The sequence below is a fragment of the Propithecus coquereli genome, unplaced genomic scaffold (assembly GCF_000956105.1).
Source record: "Propithecus coquereli isolate 6110/MARCELLA unplaced genomic scaffold, Pcoq_1.0 Scaffold241, whole genome shotgun sequence".
Lineage (NCBI taxonomy): Eukaryota > Metazoa > Chordata > Mammalia > Primates > Indriidae > Propithecus > Propithecus coquereli.
The window spans coordinates 600,156-620,568 of record NW_012147964.1 but is presented as its reverse complement, the minus strand read 5'-3'; the positions used below and the strand labels follow the sequence as shown (position 1 = coordinate 620,568).

At 57.3% G+C, this 20,413-nt stretch overlaps 2 protein-coding genes and 1 long non-coding RNA gene across 10 annotated transcripts; 2 read left to right on the top strand and 1 right to left on the bottom strand.

Annotated features, from left to right (window-relative positions):
* Positions 1–2,047: 2,047 nt before the first annotated feature.
* Positions 2,048–8,917, bottom strand: GPR108 (G protein-coupled receptor 108). 4 transcript variants are annotated; one of them, XM_012646245.1, is made up of 18 exons: positions 8,749–8,917; positions 7,909–8,028; positions 6,901–6,951; positions 6,582–6,664; positions 5,775–5,899; positions 5,585–5,631; positions 5,414–5,482; positions 5,218–5,322; positions 4,853–4,986; positions 4,680–4,755; positions 4,470–4,543; positions 4,254–4,371; positions 4,031–4,161; positions 3,886–3,929; positions 3,573–3,622; positions 3,293–3,376; positions 3,079–3,203; positions 2,048–2,823 (listed from the first exon to the last, which is right to left on the bottom strand). In XM_012646245.1, exons 1-18 carry the CDS (start codon positions 8,866–8,868, stop codon positions 2,751–2,753), a joined length of 1,629 nt encoding a protein of 542 aa, XP_012501699.1. In that variant the 5' UTR covers positions 8,869–8,917; the 3' UTR covers positions 2,048–2,750. The 4 variants fall into 4 exon arrangements, with proteins under 4 accessions (XP_012501699.1, XP_012501698.1, XP_012501697.1 ...); XM_012646244.1 differs by having other exon boundaries at positions 5,414–5,631; XM_012646243.1 differs by having other exon boundaries at positions 4,254–4,755.
* On the top strand, positions 4,944–7,485 carry LOC105811942. 3 transcript variants are annotated; one of them, XR_001137581.1, is made up of 3 exons: positions 4,948–5,003; positions 6,124–6,308; positions 6,416–7,485. It is a non-coding gene; the product is annotated as an uncharacterized LOC105811942 (long non-coding RNA). The 3 variants fall into 3 exon arrangements; XR_001137582.1 differs by having other exon boundaries at positions 4,944–5,003; positions 6,137–7,485; XR_001137580.1 differs by having other exon boundaries at positions 6,124–7,485.
* A 2,093-nt stretch (positions 8,918–11,010) lies between the features above and the next one.
* On the top strand, positions 11,011–19,934 carry TRIP10 (thyroid hormone receptor interactor 10). Of its 3 annotated transcripts, XM_012646247.1 has the most exons (15): positions 11,011–11,073; positions 12,298–12,413; positions 12,502–12,558; positions 13,396–13,543; positions 13,624–13,686; positions 13,825–13,929; positions 14,017–14,145; positions 14,743–14,889; positions 14,994–15,188; positions 16,246–16,413; positions 16,677–16,786; positions 18,673–18,805; positions 19,034–19,176; positions 19,258–19,379; positions 19,514–19,934. In XM_012646247.1, exons 1-15 carry the CDS (start codon positions 11,050–11,052, stop codon positions 19,660–19,662), a joined length of 1,809 nt encoding a protein of 602 aa, XP_012501701.1. In that variant the 5' UTR covers positions 11,011–11,049; the 3' UTR covers positions 19,663–19,934. The 3 variants fall into 3 exon arrangements, with proteins under 3 accessions (XP_012501701.1, XP_012501700.1, XP_012501702.1); XM_012646246.1 differs by lacking the exon at positions 16,246–16,413; XM_012646248.1 differs by lacking the exon at positions 16,246–16,413 and having other exon boundaries at positions 19,485–19,777.
* The last annotated feature ends 479 nt before the right edge of the window (positions 19,935–20,413 follow it).

Below are 20,413 nucleotides of genomic sequence, written 5' to 3'. Positions count from 1 at the left end.
ACAGAACCTCCTCACCAGTGTTGGAGTGAGAATCTGTTAGCACCGGGCAAGGAGAATGCTCAGCCTGGTACCCCGCACCTACTGAGCACTCAACTTGTTTGAACTGTATATTTATTTTAAAATGTTTTTGGAATTTTAATTAGAGATGGGGTCTTGCTGTGTTGCCCAGGCTGGTCTCAAACTCCTGACCTCAAGCGATCCTCCCACCTCAATCTCCCAAAGAGCTGGGATGACAGGCATGAGCCTGGGGACTCTTTTTGAAACTTATCTTTGTATTCCTCCAACAAAATTATGATGTAGAAGACACCAATACATGCTTATGACAGCAAACGCCTATGGGACACCCAGTGGTGGCATCTTACCTATTTCACGCATTTTAATTTGTCCCATATGCTGTAGGTGTTGTTATTACCCTGTTTTACAGATGAAGAAATGGAGACTTCATCCACTTGCCCAAGCCCCTGCGGTAACCTTGGCCAAGATCCTGGTACGTGCTGGGCTCCAGAGCGTGTGCTCTTGAAACTGTGAGTTCTTCCTGCTGTTGTAACATATCCCGGCAAATTTCATGGCTTGAAACAACATACATTTATGATCTTACAGTTCTGGAGGTCAGAAGTCTTAAAATCAAGGTGCTAGGCCAGGCGCGGTGGCTCACGCCTGTAATCCTAGCACTCTGGGAGGCCGAGGCGGGCGGATTGTTTGAGCTCAGGAGTTCGAGATCAGCCTGAGCAAGAGCGAGACCCCGTCTCTACCAAAAATAGAAAGAAATTAACTGCACAGCTAAAAATATATAGAAAAAATTAGCCGGGCATGGTGGCACATGCCTGTAGTCCCAGCTACTCGGGAGGCTGAGGCAGGAGGATCGCTTGAGCCCAGGAGTTTGAGGTTACTGTGAGCTAGGCTGACGCCACGGCACTCACTCTAGCCTGGGCAACAAAGCGAGACTCTGTCTCAAAAAAAAAAAAAAAAAAAAAATCAAGGTGCTACTTGGGGCTGTGTTCCTTTCTGGAGGCATCAGGGGAGACTATGTCCTTGCCTTTTTTTAGCTTCTAGAAGCCACATGCATCCCTTGGCTGGTGGCCCCTTCCCGGAATCACTGTAAATTTTGCTTTTGTTATTGCATCTCCTTCTCTGACTCTGACCCTCTGACCCTTCTGCCTGTCTCTTAAAAGGACCATTGGGATTACACTCGGCCCATGCAGATAATCCCACCATTTTAAGATCTTTCATTGAATCCCACCAACGAAGTCCCTTTTGCCACGAGTGGGAACATATCCTCAGATCTTGGGGATTGGGATGTGCATATCTTTGGTGGGGACTGTCACTCTGCCTATACCAAAGCGTGCACGGGAGTAATACGTGGACTCTATCGGGCCACTCCGCTCCCGGCTTTAAATTCTTCCAGGGCCCCTGCAGACCCCAGCATGAAGCCTCCAAATGTCCCTGTCTGTCTTTAGGCTCCTGCCAGCTACTGCTGCCTTCCTCCTGCACCCCGACAGCTGTGCGGTGAGACTTGCAAGCTATTTTATTCCAGACTTCCCCGTCTTCTTCACATAACTTCCTGAGCCCGCAATGCCTCCCCACTTCCTTCTTCATCCAGCTGGGCCATTTAGTCACCAGGGCCTCGGTTATACTTGTTTGCACTTACAGGAAGACTCCCCCCAGCCCCCATCCCTGTCCCCTACCCCTGTCCCACGCCTGTGGCCCCCACCGAGAAATGTTTCTCAGCACTTCCAAAGGGGTTCTGGGTGCTCTAGTGGAAGGGTGAGTGGGTTGGGGAGGGGAGAGACATCTTGGGAATCAGCCCTTTAACTGTGTGCCCAGGCGGGTCTCTGTTTATAATCTGCAGTCACTCAAGAGATCCTCCTGCCTCAGCCTCCCAAGTAGCTGGGACTACAGGTGTGCATCACCATGCCTGGCTCCTTTTTTAATTTTTTTGTAGAAACGGGGTCTCGCTATGTTACTTAGGAAGGTCTTGAACTCCTGGCCTCCAGTGATCCTCCTGCCTCGGCCTCCCAAAGTGTTGGGATTACAGGTGTCAGCCACTGCATCCACCACCTATTATTCTTATTTTTACTCTTTAGTCTTCAAATGATTGTTTTCCCCTTTGCCTCCGGCTTTTGTGCCTGCCATCCCCTCCTCTGGGCATGACCTCTCCCCTCGTATTTCTATGACATTCACCTTCCCTGACTTCTGTGCTGGGTGGGGGCCTTGTGCAGCCGCCGTCATGGGTCTGAGGGCCCAGTGAGGGAACCACGTGGTGACACGTCCCTCTCCCTGCCGCCCACGCCCTGTGCTGTGAGTCCCTCAAGGGCTGGGACCAGGTGGGTCTCAGGCACTGCTCTGTCCTCAGCACCTGGCATAGGGTCTAGCACGTGGTGGTTGCTCAACTGATACTTAGTGAATGTGTAAAGTCATGGGCACTGCACCCCCTCCCCCCACAGCCAATGCAGGCTTCTAAATTATAAACGCGACATCTGTGTTAGACCTCAACCCCCAGAAAGGCAAAGAACCGCGGTAGCAAAACAGATTGGTCATTATTGTACAGCTGGAAGTGAAGGGTAGTCCCCGGGTGAGGACAGAGCTGCCTGATACTTAGGAGGGGAAGAAGGGCCTGTCTGTCTTCTTCAGAACCCGGGTCCCAAGGAGTCGGTCCCCTGCACTGCCCCACACACACCTTAGGAGAGGGGCTGGAATGAGGAGCGGTGGGGTGGGGGAGGAGGACCATCTGGTCCCAGATGTGCAGATGATCACAACAGTTCCCGCGTGCTGGCTGTTTTGTTGACTTTGGACAGGCCTTCCCGGAACCCAGAGTCGGTCATTCTGCAGGCAGACACCAAAGAAGAGCCTGTCCAGAGCTCAAGGGCAGCAGGCCCCGCCCATGCCAAGCCCCGCCCCAGAGCTCCCTTAGCCCCGCCCACTCCACCCTGCTATCTCCATAGCTGCTGTAACCACGCCCCCAGATCTGCCTGGCCCTGCCCATCTTGCTACCTGAGGAGCCCCGGCCCCTCCTTCCTAGCCCCCTCCGTCCCCCCACAACCCCGCCCCCAGACCCACCCACTCCAGCCCCAGACTCACACTTGCTCCATCTGGACATCTTCCTCATCCTCCTGGGGTAGCTGCAAGTACGGGTTGTCCCCCGCGGGCTGGAACTTGTAGCCCGTGAGCACGAAGAAGGCGAGAGTGGAGCCCTCCACCAAGAGCTGCGGGGACAAGGGACAGAGCCGGAGTGTCAGGTGCATCCCTGCCCCACCCCCACCCACTTCGTCCCACCTGGGGCCTCCGGGCTCACCTGGTACAGCCACTGCCACTGGAAGGGCACGGCCACCCGCAGCAGGATGGCGATGATGCGTGTGAAGTAGACGTAACAGATGACCTGCAGGAGCACCGGCGGGCATGGGACAGAGGGGACAGCGGGGACAGAGGGACCGTGGGGCTGGGGATGTCTGGGTGGCAGCCTCAGGGTGGGTGTGCCACGGGGCTGGTTATCCCCGACGCTCCCAGCCCTCCTCCCCAATCCTACCCTCACCCCACCCCCCCCCAACCCCACCCCCAGCACATTGGGCTCCTACCATGACATAGTAATGCCGGAACAGCTTCAGCTTGGCCAGGTTCACTGCCACTGAGGGGTGGGCACAGAGTGGGGGTCAGGGGAAGGACACTGAGGGTGGGAGGAAGGGGAGAGGCCTGGGGGAGGGGACAAGAGGAATCTGGGGGAGTGTCCCAGGGGCAGAAAGTCTCCAGGGGATGTCAGGGCGGCAGAGAGGCCAGATTGGGGCGTCCACGGAGGCAGTGACCAGCGGGGTGGGCAGAGAGGCCAGGAGGGGCGTCTAGGGACAGAAAGAAGGGGCCGTGGGCAGAAGTTCTCGAGGGGCAGGGTCTCACCCTTCCCGTCTGTGCCAGACGCCTCCTGGAGATGCCGGATGGACCTGGGACAGGTGGAGGCACAGGGTGTGGTCAGCGCTGGCTCCGCCCACGTGCGCATTGGGCGGGGTCTCAGCCGGGGGCGGGGACGAGCCCGGATCCTCACCAGACCACAGGGAAGAGGATGGCACCACAGCAGATGAGGTCCACCAGGAACAGGATCTCCTTCCAGAGCCCGTAGTCGCTGGCGCCCTCCTCGCGGGACTCGATGACGATGTAGGCCACGTTGGCCAGCACCTGTGTGGCCCGGGCAGGTTGGGCTGGGTGCTGCCTGACCTGTGCCCCTCCTGTCCCCTCTGCCTTCCCCGGGGCCACCTCCCCCGACGCACCTGCAGAGGGATGACGATCCCAAAAATCTTCTTCTCCTTATCCGACAGGACGTACTTGACGAAGGCCCAACCGGAGCCGATCAAAGCGATGGTGATGAAGAGGAGGGCGCCCTTCAGCCTGGGGGAGCAGAGGGTTGGCGTGACGATGAGGTCAGGTGGATGCCTGGCCCTCCCCTGCCCGCCTGCAGCTACCTGCCCGGCGGAGGGGCCACTCACAGGTGCGTGATGTAATGCATGACCGCGAGGCCCTCGATGGGGTGGCCCTGGCTGTTGATGAAGTAGTAGTTGATCTGGGGGTGGACAGATGGATGGACAGTCAGACAGATGGACCCCCACAAGCCCAGGGTCCATAGACATTTTGAGGGGTGGCCTGGTCGCTCTCTTCCTCGCAGCCCACCCCCCTGGCTCCCGGCCCCAGGCCCTCACGCTGTGGAAGAGCAGAGAGATGCTCTTTGTGAAGGCCAGGGCCGCCATGAGCCAGTGGATCTTGAACACGTTGTACCTGGCGGGAAAGAAGGCGGCACGGAGCATCAGCCTGGGGCAGGGATGGGGGTGTCTGGCGAGTGGAGGTGGGGGACCCCCAGGGGCAAGGCCATTACGTGTTCCTGCAGAGGACCGACACCCAGAAGATGCCGGCAGCCAGGAAGCAGGCGGACATGACCATGTAGAGCTTGAAAAGGGGAATCTCTGCGGCCGACAGGAAGCCCTCGGGGTTCTTCTCCCGGATCATCACCTGGTGTGGGGACAGAGGTGGGTGCTGGTGGTGGCACGGTCCTGGCGAGACCCCTCCCAGTTCTCCTGCTTTCTAGCTGGGCGACTTGCCCTCCCCAAGCCTCACTTGGCCTGTCTGTCAAATGGGTCCAAAAGCTTCCACTTTCTCCCACTGCCACTGGGGGGCTGTCCGGAGCTCAACTCCTGGCGGGCGGTGGGCACTCCCTGGCACGGCTGCCCACGCTCTGCTCACCGTGATGTCAAACGGGTGCTCCTTTCCGGGAACTGAGTTGTTGCAGTTGTGGAAGTTAAGGTTGTACTGGCCTTCCTCAGCCCTAGAGCCGATCACCACGTGGAACTGGGCGAGGGGGAGAGGAGGGCTCAGCCTGGGGGTCCGCTGCTCTGCGGGGGTGGCGGAAGGGGGGGCTGCAGGTGCCGCAGACACTCACGCTGAAGTTGTAGGAGTTGTTGAGGTGGCCCAGACCCAACACCAGCTCCTTGTCCTTCTCGCCGGGGCCCTGAGGGGACAGAACCCCTCCATCAGCTGGGCCCGGGTCCCTACCCCCCCACCCCCCACCCCGGGGTAGGCCTTTCTCCCTCCTGCCCTGCCTCTGCCAAACCTGAGACACCGCAGGTCGTGACTTGGCCTTGTTGACGGTGACGGTCCCTGTAGGAGACAGGTGAATGTTTTTAAGAGGTGGACGGACAGAGGGATGGCAGGAAAATGGGGTGGCAGGGCTGTGGCGGGTAGACGCACATGGCAGCCCTGCCCTTCCACCCCTCTCTGCCCGCACGGCCAGCCCGACTCACCACTATCCACCTTGGGGGTGACCGTGGGCCCCGGCTTCGGGAGCCCTGGTTCGGAGGGCACTTCGGGGAGGAGCCCAGGAGAGATGAGTAACTTCTTCTGTCCCCCATACTGTCGCACCTGGACCCTGGGGTGAGGGGCGGGGAGATGAGGCTGGGAGGCCGAACCCTGGGGACAGGCCTCTGGGGCCCACTGCATGTCCTCCCTGGGGGCTGGTGTCCAGCTGAGTCAGTGGTCACCAGGTTTCAGCATTTGGCCATCACCCATGAAGGTGGCAGGTGGCTGCCACATTCCTATGCTGCCTAGAAATTACAATATTTGTCATTTCTATTCAAAAAAAAAAACAACCAGTGTATCTACACAGAGGCAACACGGTATCGTCAGACCCCAGCACCAGGCTGCCTGGGTCCGAATCCCAGTTCATGGGACTCAGTTTGCTCATCTGAAGAATGGGGACAATACAACATATGGGATCGATGAGTTAATACACATTAAAGCCCTCAGGACATTGCCTGGACGCTGGAAGCATTCAGCAAGTATGAACGATCGCTCATTCATTCTCACAGCAGCCCTCTGCATCCGGGTCTTCTCCCCTGAGATCCCAGCGCTCCCCGAGTACCTTTCCCTCTCTCCTCCCTTCCAGTGAACAGAAGGCTTGAAGGTGACGCTAAAAAGTGAGTGGCTTTCTCACTACACAGCCGGCTTCTCATTCTACCCGTTGGCTCGGGTACATCACGCCCAGGGAAACACAAATGATGGATCTTAATGAGGTCCTGCTGCCTCCCCTCGCCGCCCGCCCCCCAACTCACTGCAGATCCTTGGTGTTGATGAAGAAGAGGACCAGGAAGTTGCTACTGTTTTTCTGGAAAGGGCAGTCGTGAAAATCCCAGGTCTGGGGAGTGGGCAAGAAGGAAGCCTGGGTTACCCCTTTCCATGCGCCCTGTCCTCCCCGACCCTGCCTCCCTTCCCATCCACCCAGGTCTCCTCTTGCTTCTGGCAGGGGCCTCTAGGTTATAGATGCAGAAGACCGACAACCCCCTCTCCAACACACACACACACACACACACACACACACACATGCCACCCAATCACCCAGCCCCACTTCCCTCCCTCCCCACCTCCACTCACTGAGTAGGATCGAGAGCTGCCAGATTGGACCCGGCTCAGGCTGAACCCCACCTGGTGGATGGAGAGAAAGGGGGAGGATGTGAGGGACCCCAGCAGGGACCCCCCACCCCCATCAAGCCATCCCTTTCATAGCAACAGAAACCTAACCTCACATTCACTGAACACCTACCATGTGCTAGGTCCCATGTTCTCTCTCTGAACTTCCCAACCACCTCCCCCTGTCCCTCCATCCTTTTCCTTTAACTCCTAACTATCCCCTGTGACTCAATCTGCATGTCACTGCCTCATGGAGACCTTCAATAGCCCACCTTGTTTTTTCCCCATTTAAATGTGAATGGTTTCCCCGGTCCTGGGCTGTGGAATCCCAGTGCGCTCAGGTTTAAATCTAGGCTGTCGTGTCCCAGTTGGGTGACTCTGAGCAAGCAGCATACTTCCGAGCCTGTGACTATACCCATATAGTTGGCTTCAGTGAATTTTTGTAGCATCCCTGAGAGGTGGCTATGAGGAAACAGGTGCATGGAAAATGCTTTGCATGGTACTTGATATGTAGTGTGCATTCAATAAACGCTAGTTATGTACTCCTGACCTGGGGCTGTCTTATTCATTCATTGCTATGTGCCCCAGCTCTTTAAGAAAAGAGCCACCTAGCAGCTGAGCTCGGTGGCAATAGTTCCAGCTGCATGGGAAGCTGAGGTGGGAGGATCACTTGAGGCCAGGAGTTCGAGGCTGCAGTGAGCTACGATCACACCTGTGAACAGCCACTGAACTCCAGCCCCGGGCAACATAGCAAGACCTCACCTCTAAAATAAGAAAAAGAAAAGCACCCAGCACATATTTCGGAGATCTTATTATTGCCAGGTAACAGAGGAGGAAGCTGAAGCTCAGAAAAACCAAGGGACTTGCCCACGATCACATGGGTAAGAGGCAGAGCTAGGACGATGGGAACCCAGAACGGGGTGTGTGTGAAGGCACCCTGCCCTCCTCCAGCAAACTCCTCCCACCCCTCACCAGCAGGGACTTCTCTTCTTTCTCCTGGAGGCCCAGCCGCAGGAGGCTCATTTCCACCTCCAGGGAGCCATTCGTGTAGAAGCCGAAGCTGTTGAGCGGGATGTCTGCTCGCTTCTCCCCCTGCCGGGAGAGCAAGGAGGCAAAGGCAGCTCAGACTTGTCTCCACCAGCCCAGCCCCAGGGCTCTGGTTCGAGACCCCCCAAAGGGCCTCCTTTATTACCTAAATAAAGGTACCCCTTTATTTAGGACAAGCCACAGGATGACAAGAGAGCTTAAGAGAGCCTGCCTCCCTGCAGGGACAGGGTGACCGCAGGTCCTCCGACTGCTGTTTTGAGAGTCCAGGAAGGGAAATCCTGGGGCACCTGGAAGTCCCCACCATGGGGTGAGTGCCACCCCCAGAGTAGTTATTCCCCTCGGTGGGCCTGGCTTTCACCTCCTGGAAAATTTTCAGGTTCCAACTGAGCTCCCAGCAGCGTGCCGAGATATCAGCTGAGCCCCTAAGATCCCAATGAGCGCCCAGGGGGACCCACTCCAGAATTCCCACGACCCCCTACTCCCACCCCACGGAAGGCGCCCGGGGTCCCTGGCGTCCCCATAGTGACCCCAAGAATTTAAAAGGCCAAGACTCGGGGGTCCTAAGCGATGGAGCCCCGCCCCCCGATGGGCGGGGCGCGACCCCGGCGAGGCCGGCCAGGCAACTCCATCCCGAAACTGGGGGCGCCGGACCGCTCCATCCCGCGCAGGAAGCGGGGGAGGTCGGACGAGACCACTCCAAGCCGGGGGCTTCTCGGGGACAAAGTTGAGGGCCCCCGCCCCCGTCTTCAGAGCGGTGGGTCTCACCGTCAGCACCAGCCGGTGGATGCGCCCAGAGCAGCCGCCCAGCAGCAGCAGCAGAAGTAGCTGCCGCCCCCACTCCGCGGGGCTCCCGAGGCCGAGCCCCCTCCTCTCGCTCACTGCCATCTCTGGAGCCACCGCCTTCCCCGACTCCGCCTCTAACGCCCCCAAGCCCGCCTACTGACGAACCAATCGCTGCGCGGCGGTGTCCCTCTGCCGCCGTACGACGCCAGATGGACAGCAACAGCCCCGAATGGGAGTGCTGATACCGCTTAAGCCCGCCTCCGCACCCACCAATCGCTAGAAAGATTTTCCCGGATGTAATTTGATAAACAGTTGATCCAACCAATGATGATGGACCTCATAGCGGCCCTTGAAGCGGAATTCCTCCACCCACTCTTAACGGTCCAGGACTACATTACCCAAAATGCAGAGGGAGCAGACAAGCTCAATGAGACATCAAATAAACTACGTTTCCCAGTATCCCCAAGGACGAACTTCCTTTTCTTACTCCAGGGATGTGGCTCCCGGCCAGAGCTCAGGCTTTTGGTAAACACACGCATCTGTTGAGGCCTGTCCTGTTCTCCTTATCTTCCTGGTCCACAGAGAGGCCTAAGCCTAGCCCCAGGGTACATCTTGACCCTAGCATGACCTATGACCCCAGGCTGAGTCCCCAGCCTTAGGCTAAGCCTCCTACTATCCCGGAGTGAGGCAATTGGAGGCCTACCCACCCCCAGATCGCAGGCTAGACTTGACTATGGGCTGAAACCTCACCCTAGGTGAACCCCCTACCTGCAGCTGAGCCCCAACTTCAGCCTGAAAGTCTGACCCCACCCCCCGATCTCCTCCCACCCCACTCCCCGACACTGACCCTTAAACTCTGGCTTAGCCCCCGACCCCCGACCTAACTCCAGACTAGGCCAGACTCTTGGACCCAAGTTCGAGTCCCTGACCCTTTACGGGGTTGCTGGAACTTGGCTAAGTCCTCGACCCCAGTCTGAGACCCCCATCCCAATGACCTGGGCTGAACCCCAATTCCAGTTGGAGTCACTGACTAGAGCTGAGCTCAGAACTTCGCTGGGCTGAGCCCCAAACCCAGACCGACTGAGCCACTGAAGCCATTGGAGCACAGCCCACTTTGCAACCCGAGGTTTTCTAGCCCAGAAACCACCAGCAGGTGGGGCCAGGTCCCAGCAGAGCCATCAGTCCCAGTGTGGGCTCCCCGAGCTCTGTCCCCCCCACCCCGCCCCCGGGCTCCCCGGGTATTTCTCTGTACAGGGAGCCCCAGAGCTCTGTGTAAGGGAAATCTGTCCCCGGGGGGCCATCCCAGCCCCAGCAAGACGTCTGTCATCTCTGTAGCTGCAGAGAAAGCGCCAAAGGCCAGAGAGAATGGGGGTAGGAGTTGATGGTGCCTGTCTCTCCTTTCATCTCGGAGCCTCAAAGGGATTTACAAGGTGCGAACAGACTTTTATAGAGGAGGTGACAGTCTTGCATGCCCCAGGGCCCGGGCATCTGGGAGAGGGGCGGAGTCGGACTCCCAGGGGCAATACTGATAATTAAACCAGATTAGACCTTCATGGGTGAGACTGGAAAACGGGCAGGTGCAAGCACGAACTCGATGGCAGCCGGGGAAAGGCCTGGACCGGGCGCCCCAAGGACGGCCCGTCCTCAGTTTCCCAGCGGAGACTCTGGGGGAGGGAGGGCAGGATGCGGTGCCTGAGCTAATGGACCCGGCCTTGGCGGAGGCGCGTCCTGGGCAAAATCGAAGTCCTTCCTTCCGCCCTGTGGCCGGAGGGACCAGACCATTAGTGGGACGAACGTAGACGCCTGGAGCCGGGCCGACCCGCAAGAGCCAGGTGACCTCAGTTTCTCCCTGCGACGGGCTGGGGGAAGGACTTCTTGGGTTTGGGGTTTTTAGTGTCCTGGCCCTTTAAGGAATGGATGAGGGGAGAGGGGAAAGGAAGAACCATCTGGGGTAGGGGAGGAGAGTGGGAGGATGAGAGGGACCCCGGGGATTTGGAAAATGGGTGGGTGGGGGGTCCTTTAAGGGGTCGTCCAGTGGCGTCGGGTGGCACCAGTCCTTTAAGACGGGGCGGAGCGTCCGTTGGGCCCCGCCTCCTTGGGGGCCCCGCCCTTAGAGCGCCGCGCTAGTGCTCTACGCGGGCGGGGGCGTGGCAGAGCGCTCGGGGGCGTGGCTTAGCCTGGAGTGGGCGGGCCAGGGCGGGGCCAGGAGCACCGCCCTCGGCTGAGTCTCCCCGCGGAGGGCGGCGGGTGACGGGGACCGGGCGCGGCGGTGGCGGGGACAGCATGGATTGGGGCACCGAGCTGTGGGTGAGTCCAATCGGCCCAGCTCCAAGTTCCCCCTTCCTGGGGTTCCCCTTTTTGTCCCCAGCGTACCTTAGTGGGGGGCTCCTCGCTTTCCCTTCCACCCACCCCTCGGTCCCTGCCCTCCACCCTCCGCCCCCCTCTCGGAGTTTCTCCGGGAGTCCGTGTGCACGCCTAGGGGCTCAGGGCGACCTTGCAGGAGCGGCGCAGGGAAACTGAGGCACGGGCTTGAGGGTGAAGCGGGCAGAAGTCCTGGGACCAGGCCTGGGCGGCCGGGCGAGGTCACCTATTTTGAGCGCCCTGGCCGGCCGGGCGGCTTATCTTACCGCCCCTGGGTCTCTGCCCGCCGCCCGCCTGTCCGGCTGGGAGGGGGAGGGGACCCTCTGGCCACCCTCACCCCCACGTGGGATCTAGAAGTCCTGGCCGCCCTTTCGGTCGTCTTTAATCAACACCTAAGGACTTGGGACGCCCGTGGAAGGGGAGGGGGCTGCGAGGGTCGGCCTCGGGCCCCTTCCCACCCTCCCCCGGCTCGCTCCAGGCACAGGGCGGGGCCGCCCCCTGGTCGCTCTAACCTCAGCCTTGGAAGCCCCAGAAGTTTCCTCGTATCCTAGCTGGACCTCTGACCCCTCCCCTTTCTGGGGGTGGTGGAATCCCTGCGTCTGAGTACAGCGGGGTAACTCCCCCCCACCCCGCCGTACCTCCAACCCTGGGGTTTTATTTGGAGGTGTAGTGGAGTCAGTGGGGGAAACTGAGTCACACATCGGGGGACCCCAGGGAGCATGGGGACTCAGGGAACGTGGTGCCTGCCCCCTGGCCATTGGCGGGGGGTGGGCCCCCGAGCTGCGAGGAACCCTGCGCCTCTGGTCTTGACTCACGCCGGGCCGGCCGGATTTTCCGGAATCTGGGGGGATTAGTAGGAGCCGGGGGGAGTGGCCTGCCTCATTCCACACTTTTTTGGCGGTCCCGAGACTGGAGACCCTGTCGTCCCGCTGGGGCCCGGGCCCTGTTCTCCGGCCCTTCCCGGGAAGGGGAGGGGGTTCCCGCCAGTTTCCTGCCTCTCCCCGCGCCACGCCGGGGCGGCGGCGCCGGGAAGCCACTCCTCCTCCTCGGGCGCGCACAGCCTGGGAGCTCTCGGGACGCCTGGTCCGCGGGCGCCGGTGGCGGTGGGGTCCCCAGGTCGTGACCCCGGCCCTCCCCCACTCTTTCCCCCCTCCCCATCCCCCCCCACAGGATCAGTTCGAGGTGCTCGAGCGCCACACGCAGTGGGGGCTGGACCTGTTGGACCGATATGTGAAGTTCGTGAAAGAACGCACGGAGGTGGAACAAGCTTATGCGAAGCAACTGCGGTGAGACCCTAGGGTGGACATGCGGCGGGGCGGGGGAGCGGGGGGAGGGCTGGGGGGGCTCTACCTTCACACCTTTGTCTCCCTTTAGGAGCTTGGTGAAAAAATACCTGCCGAAGAGACCCATCAAAGATGACCCTGAATCCAAGTAAGGTTGGAGACTTCTTGGTCGTGGGGGAGGGTGCGGAACTTTGGGGTCTCACTTCCTCTGCCTCAGCTGGGCCACCCCAGACCCATGACCCCCCCCCCCCCCAATTCCCCCGTAGAGGTAAAAGCATAGATGCAAGATCCAGATTACTTGGCTGGAAATCCTAAATCCACGACTATTTAGTGGGGCAGGTGACTCAAATTCCCTACCTCTGTTTTCCTCACCTGTTAAATGGGAGGTTGCAACAGTTACAAAACCGGCGACTTTGAGCAAGTGACTTAAGTTTTGTGCCTCTGTTTTCCTCCTCTGTGAAATGGGCATGCGTGACCACACTGCCTGCCTCACAGGGCTTGTACGAACGTGAACTGAGTTCATGTGTGGACACAGTGCCCAGTTTGAAGGAGCATCTGATTTTATTCTGAGTCCCCCGATTTCAAAATCCGAAAAGCTCTAGAAATCCAAAGTTTTTTTGGTACGCTGTTAGGCGGCAGGCAACCTGCGACCTGAACTGACCTGAATTGTTCATTGTAATCTTGGTTATTTTTAATCTCAGTGTGAATATTAATGCCTCTCACTGTAAAAAGATTAATGGTGTTTGGTTATAGGTTTCTCCCCCCATCCCTACTGGGGTGACGCATACAGAGATGGCATAAGCATTGCATGCATTGTAGAAGCATCCAGCTTAAGGGTCGGGGGTAAGGAATGCGGATCAGAATTTATCATTGTCTTGGGGATGAACGTTTTGGGGTTACCGTTTCCCATTTAGAGGTGGGTCCTGGGGCATCTGGCTCCCCGGGAGGCCTGACTCCCTGCTCCCCACTTCTCACTCCACCCCAGGTTCAGCCAGCAACAGTCCTTTGTGCAGATTCTCCAAGAGGTGAACGACTTTGCAGGCCAGCGGGAGCTGGTGGCCGAGAACCTCGGTGTCCGTGTGTGTCTTGAACTGGCCAAGTACTCCCAGGAGATAAAACAGGAGAGGAAGATGGTGAGGGAACCCCCTCTCTGGGTGTTGCTGGGGGCCCCCTGCCAGAACCCTGGTGAGCCTCACTGCCCTTCTCTCCACAGCACTTCCAGGAAGGACGTCGGGCCCAGCAACAGCTGGAAAATGGCTTCAAACAGCTGGAGAATGTGAGTTTGCAGGGGTGGCGGGTGGCTCTGGCCCAGAGGAGCAGGGTGAGGGTTGCTGCTGATGGAGCTGCCCCCCTTTGTCTGGTCTGGACCTCCTCTCCTCCGTGAGTTCCCAACATGTCTCTTGTCCCCTAACAGAGTAAGCGTAAGTTTGAGCGGGACTGCCGGGAGGCAGAGAAGGCAGCCCAGACTGCTGAGCGACTAGACCAGGACATCAACGCCACCAAGGCTGATGTGGAGAAGGTGTGTGTCGCATCTGGGAGAGGCTCAGGCGGTCAGGGTGGGACGTGGCCAGAACCTGACTGTAACCCCCGTCTCGATATTCCTCAGGCCAAGCAGCAAGCACATCTTCGAAGTCATATGGCAGAGGAAAGCAAAAACGAATATGCAGCCCAACTACAGCGCTTTAACCGAGACCAAGCCCACTTCTATTTCTCACAGATGCCCCAGATATTTGATGTGCGTACTCCCAAGTTCCCAGACCCACCTTCCCGAAAATTGCCCCAAAGTTAAACCAACTCCTACACATACGTCAAAACCCCAGCTGCAATGTCCTGATCCCTAGACTGAAAGGGAATTAGAAACCTATGATAATACTGAGCAGTGTTTTCACTCCATCTGTTCTTTCTGCCAGGATTGTTTATCATTCCTTTTAAAACTCCTACTCATTCTTCTAAGCTCCAGTTCTAACAAATCCTCCAAAAGATCCTTAGATCTCCCCTCTTCTGTTTCAGCCTTGCACTCCACTCTTTGTCCCAACCCTGGCCCTGGGAGTATCTATGCCGGGTCTTCTTTTTCTTCCAATCCCTGTTCCCTTGTCTCCTCCTTTGAGAAGCCTTTGTAACTCCCCAGGCAAGTGACCTGCTCTGAAATTCCCCCTGGTGCTGTGTCTCTCCAGCCACACTGGGTTGGAGTCTCTGTGCTCTACTGTTTCCCCAACGAGATCGGGCTTGGGGCTGGGGCCATCGTGGAGTGCCGTCATGTTTGCAGAGTGAGTCACTCTGCCACTGGTCCCTCCGTTAGCATCCCTGAGCCACCCTTGCCCTGTCCCTACAGAAGCTGCAGGACATGGACGAACGCAGGGCCACCCGCCTGGGGGCCGGGTACGGGCTCTTGTCAGAGGCGGAGCTGCAGGTGGTGCCCATCATTGCCAAGTGCCTGGAGGGCATGAAGGTGGCCGCAGAAGCTGTGGATCCCAAGAACGTGGGTGCCTGGGCCGGGGGTGTCCAGCGGGCAGAGGGAGGCTCCCCAAAGATTGGGCACTTCATTTTGCCCCTGACTGCCCACCCACTGTGCCCTCCCCCCAGGACTCCCAGGTCCTGATAGAGCTGCACAAGTCGGGTTTCGCCCGCCCGGGCGACGTGGAATTCGAAGACTTCAGCCAGCCCATGAACCGTGCGCCCTCCGACAGCAGCCTGGGCACCCCGTCAGACGGACGACCCGAGCTCCGGGGCTCCGGCCGCAGCCGTGCCAAGCGCTGGCCCTTCGGCAAGAAGAACAAGGTGGGGGCCGGGGCCCTTGGGGTGTGGGGGGCGGCAGGACAGTGAGTGGGGACAAGCGGGGCCCCTACTGAGTCAGCCCCAGCTGCCTGAACGCGGAGTCCTGGGCAGGAATTTTCCTCTTGGCTGCCGGCCCGGGCTGGAGGGAAGGAAGGCGGGCGGCCCATTGGCCTGGGAGTCCCCCGAGGCGGAGGGGGGCAGGGTGGAGAGGCCTGTGGCGTCTGTCTGCTGCTTCTCAGGATGCCGGGAGAAGACCTGCTTATGGAATTCAGGGCTGGCCCGAGGGCCGGAGACACTGCCCCTGGGGACTTCCTGGGTGTTTCTCTGGGTCCCCGCCCCTCACGCTCTGTTTTCTTGGGGCTTTTTGGCTTTCGATGCTGGGGATATACCTTGACACCCTTGGTTTATACCTTCAACAACTCCCCTCTCGCTAGTGTAGACATTTGACCCCTGGTTTATACTACACTTTTGATCCTTATTGACTTAGAGTTTGGGACCCTCCTCAACTTCCACCTGCCACTGCCCGGCTTAAAGCTTCCACTCCCCTAACCCATCAGATATTTCCAGCCTCCCCTCTTCTCTCAGCCTGTTCTTTTTGGCCTCTGTGGCCCCATTCCCGTGTGAGACCCCGATTTCCTGCATGTGTCCGCCCCCACCTGCTAGACTGTGAGCCCAGAAAGCCGGGTGGGCAGACACATGGGCCTCCCCGGGGCCCTGCACTGGTTCCCGGATGTCCCATTCAAGGGACGCAGGAGATGTGGGTGGGACAGAGGGCTCTGCCTTCCGGCTCACAGTCTCACGTGTCCTTCTTGCCACCTCCCGGATTTTCGTGTTACTCTCGAGCGTGTTTTCCGTGTGTGCACATCTTGAGTTGTGGTTTTCTTACCGTTATTTTTTTCTTTCTCCATTTTGTTTTTTCCTTGTTTTCTTTTCTTTTTTTTTCTTTTTTTTGTGTGTGTGTTCTTCCGTCCATCCATACGTCCCTCCGAACTCATTCTCTACGTCCTCCTACCTCCCACGACCCTCCCGACCCATCCTCCTCCCCGGCCCCCGTCGGTAGCCTCGCCCCCCACCTCTCTCCCCCCTGGGGGGCCCCCTACCCTCGGCATTGCCTAACGGACCCCCGTCCCCCCGCTCCGGCCGTGACCCCTTGGCCATACTGAGCGAGATCAGTAAGTCGGTCAAACCGAGGCTAGCATCCTTCCGCAGCCTTCGAGGCAGCCGTGGGGTAAGTGAGGCCTCGGGGCAGGAAGACGTGTTGGCCCCAGCCTGCCCAGCGGCCGGGTGGCGGGACCCTGGGCTCGCTTCCTGCCGCTGGCTGGGCACCCCCTTCCCCGGTTGCCTGACTTAGACCTGCTTTGCTCTGTGCATGGCCCTGCCCCCAAGAACCTTGGATGGGGAGGAAGGTGGACTTGGTATGTCTCAGAACTGTGCAGAGCCTGGGCGCTTAGATGCCACGATCCCAAATTCAGTCCTCTCCCCACCTTGCAGACAGTGGTGACGGAGGATTTTAGCCACTTGCCCCCCGAGCAGCAGAGGAAGCGACTTCAGCAGCAGCTGGAAGAACGCAGTCGTGAACTTCAGAAGGAAGTGGACCAGAGGTAAGGCAGGGTGGGGGTGAGAGGACAGGCAGGAAAAGAACACGATAAAACAATAAATGAATTACATTTAAATGGAGCTCAGAGATCTCCCCAGCAAACCCCAGGCCCTGCTGGGTTTACAGGTGATTCCTGCCACACTTACGAGAAACAGTTACTTCTTATCTTACACAATTCTTTCCAGCAAGCGGAAAAGAGTGAAAGCCGTCAGCTTAGCTAGGAAGCTAGAGGAATCTGGATGCCCAAATCAGTGGCCAAGAAGTCAAGAAAATAAAATTACAGGCTCATTTTACCTCATTTGTCATCTTGGATGCAAATTCCTCGCCAAGCAAATCCGATGGCATATTCAAAAATAATACGTCACGGAGTGTTGCTGATTGCACAGCAGTGTGAATACACTAAATGCCCCAGAACTGTACACTTAAAAATTGGCCACAGTGGTAAATTTTATGTTATCTATGTCTTACCACAATAAAAAAATGTTTAAAAAAACTTAAAAAATCCCACAATCAGTTGGGTGTTATCCCCGTAATGCAAAGATAGTTCAATATCAAAACATGTATCAGTCTAATTCACCATATTAATTGGCTAAAAGAAAAAAAAAGCTATATAGTTGTCTGTTTAATAAACACTTAAAATACGAACAGTAAATTTCTGCCAGATTAAAAAAAAAATTCTTCTACTCTTTCCAAGCAACAAAATCCTCTTCCCAATCCTGTTACATAATAGGAATGACGTTTGCCTCTTGCGAACAGGCAGCCAAGTTATATTTTGCCGTCTGCATGTAACCTCTTGGACAAGATGGTTTTTATTGGTGTAAAGTTCCATTTGGAATACTGCAGTTCCTGGGTTTTTATGGCGGGGAGGAGTTAAGGGTGCGTGCTCTGGAGTTAAGAAGGACTGTTTTTTTTCATGAGACAGAGTCTCATTCTGTTGCCCCGGCTAGAGTGCAGTGGTGTCGTTGTAGCTCACTGCAGCCTCCAACTCCTGGGCTCAAGCGATCCTCCTGCCTCAGCCTCCGGAGTAGCTGGGACTACAGGTGCACACCATGATGACCGGCTAATTTTTCTATTATTAGTAAAGATGGGGTCTCACTTTTGCTCAGGCTGGTCTTGAACTCCTGACCTCAAGCGATCTTCCTGCCTCGGCCTCCCAGAGTGCTAGAATTGCAGGTGTGAGCCACCATGCCCAGCCAAGAAAAACTGTCTCGATTTCTATTACAGCTCCGTCTCTGAGGTCTTGGACAGCTCCCTTCATCTTTTTCTTCCTCAGTTTCTTCCTCTGTAAAGTGGGTCAGATATTAGAACTAGAAAGAAGTTAAGCCTAGGTCTGATATATTCCGAAGGTCTATTCTTAGAGACAGTCATTACCACCTATATGCAAAGACATAGAGGAGACAGATGGGAGACTAATGATGATAAGACCTGTGCATTTATTGATTGCTTACTGTATCCCAGGCACCATTCTAAACGTGGATTTATTAGAATTCTCAAATTTTCTTCAGAGATTATAAGTAGAGTTAGGGTCCAGACTTGTTTAGTGCCATATTTCTGATGCTTACAATAGTGTCTGGTAGGCAGTAGGCACTCAATAGTGAATAATTGAATAATAGCTAGGACTTACTAGGTACCAGGTACGTTCTAGTCCTTAGAATGACCCACACAAGATATATGTATCATTGTACCCATTTTCAAGGTAGGCACACTGAGGCAGGGGTTTGATAAGCCAAGGCCACACAACTAGGAAATGCTCACACTTTGAGATTCGAACCCGTGCAGTCTGGCACTGGCATTTGAGTGCTTAACCACCAAAGCAAAGCCTCTGGGATCTTTTGCTTGTTAAATCACACGGGGCTGCACTTTTTTTTCTGCCTGCCTGCCTGGTGCTAGGGAAGCCCTGAAGAAAATGAAGGACGTCTACGAGAAGACACCCCAGATGGGGGACCCTGCCAGCTTGGAGCCCCAGATCACAGAAACCCTGAGCAACATTGAACGGCTGAAATTGGAAGTGCAGAAGTATGAGGTAAAGCAAGGGCCCTGGGGAGGGGTGGGGGCCAGTGGGGCGGCTGAGTCACCGCCGGGTGGGGCAGGGGACAGGGAGATGCTGGGGTGGGTGGGTGTGGGGGGGGGTTCCAGCTGTTTCTCATCACAGCCTTGGGTGTGCATGGTGATCTCAGGAAACCTCCAGGTCCGGGGGGGCCTGGCCCCGGAGCCCTGCCCTGGAACTGATCCGGTCACCCTCTCCTCCCAGGCTTGGCTGGCAGAAGCCGAAAGCCGGGTCCTAAGCAACAAGGGGGACAGCCTGGGCCGGCACGCCCGGCCTCCCGACCCCCCAGCCAGCGCCCCACCAGACAGCAGCAGCAACAGCAACGCGTCACAGGACAACAAGGAGAGGTGAGCGGGGAGGCCAGAGCGGGTCCAGCCCCGGGGACCCAGGAAGGGCCCCTCTTTATCTGCCCAATTCTCCCGAACCAGCTCGGAAGAGCCTCCCTCAGAGGAGGGCCAGGACGCCCCCATTTACACGGAGTTCGATGAGGATTTCGAGGAGGAGCCTGCGTCCCCCATAGGCCACTGTGTGGCCATCTACCACTTTGAAGGTGAGGACGGCTGGGGTGGGCTCGTGGGTAGGGGCGCACAGCACTTGCTTGGGCAGAGGGTGTCTGTGGCTGGGTTCTGTTTAAATGTGCCTAACCCTAACCCTAAACCTGGGCCCACCCCCACCCCACGACAGGGTCCAGCGAGGGCACCATCTCCATGGCCGAGGGTGAAGGTCTCAGCCTCATGGAAGAGGACAAAGGCGATGGCTGGACCCGCGTCAGGCGGAAAGAGGGAGGAGAGGGCTACGTGCCCACCTCCTACCTCCGAGTCACGCTCAACTGAACCCTGCCAGAGGCAGGAAGAGGGGGGCTGTCATCTGCTGCTTCTGGGCCACGGGGGGCCCCAGGACCTGTGCACTTTATTTCTGCCCCCGTGGCTTTGGCTGAGACCTGTGTAACCTGCTGCCCCCCTCCCCGATCCCACGTGTCACTCCGAGTGGACCCGCTGTGCCTTCCACCACCGATGTACATACTCGTGTTTCAAAATCTTTTCTTCCTGCCGCTCGACTTGGGCCGTTTTGTTTTATATATAAAAAAAAAAATTAGATAAAGCTCTTGGAGTCTGTGCCTTGTTAGGGGATTTAGATACCCTGGCTGGATCTTTAACCTTGGTAGGTGTTTGTGACTCCAATATAGGGAGACATCTGTATGCAGTGGTGCTTACTGGAACAGGTAGTGTTTACTGAGTGTCTGCTGTGTGCCAGGCATTCTCCACCTACCCACGATCTCATTTAAACATCAAGCTTTAATCCCTGCAAACCCCTCAAGGAAGTACACAGTCTCGCTTTCATGTTGATGGTGGACACGGAGAGGTCAAGTGATGTGCTAGAAGTCACGCAGCTTTTAAGGGGCGGAGTCATATTTGAACTCTGGCCTCTGATGTCAGATGTGCAAGTTCTCTTACCATGTTCACAGTGTGGCTGCTGTTTTCTTAAGTGTCCCAGCTGCGGGGGGGTGGTCTTACAGTATATGGGAGGACCCCCCCACCCCCAGGATCCATGTGCATTTTTAGGGGGCAGGGTGGATTCTTGTAA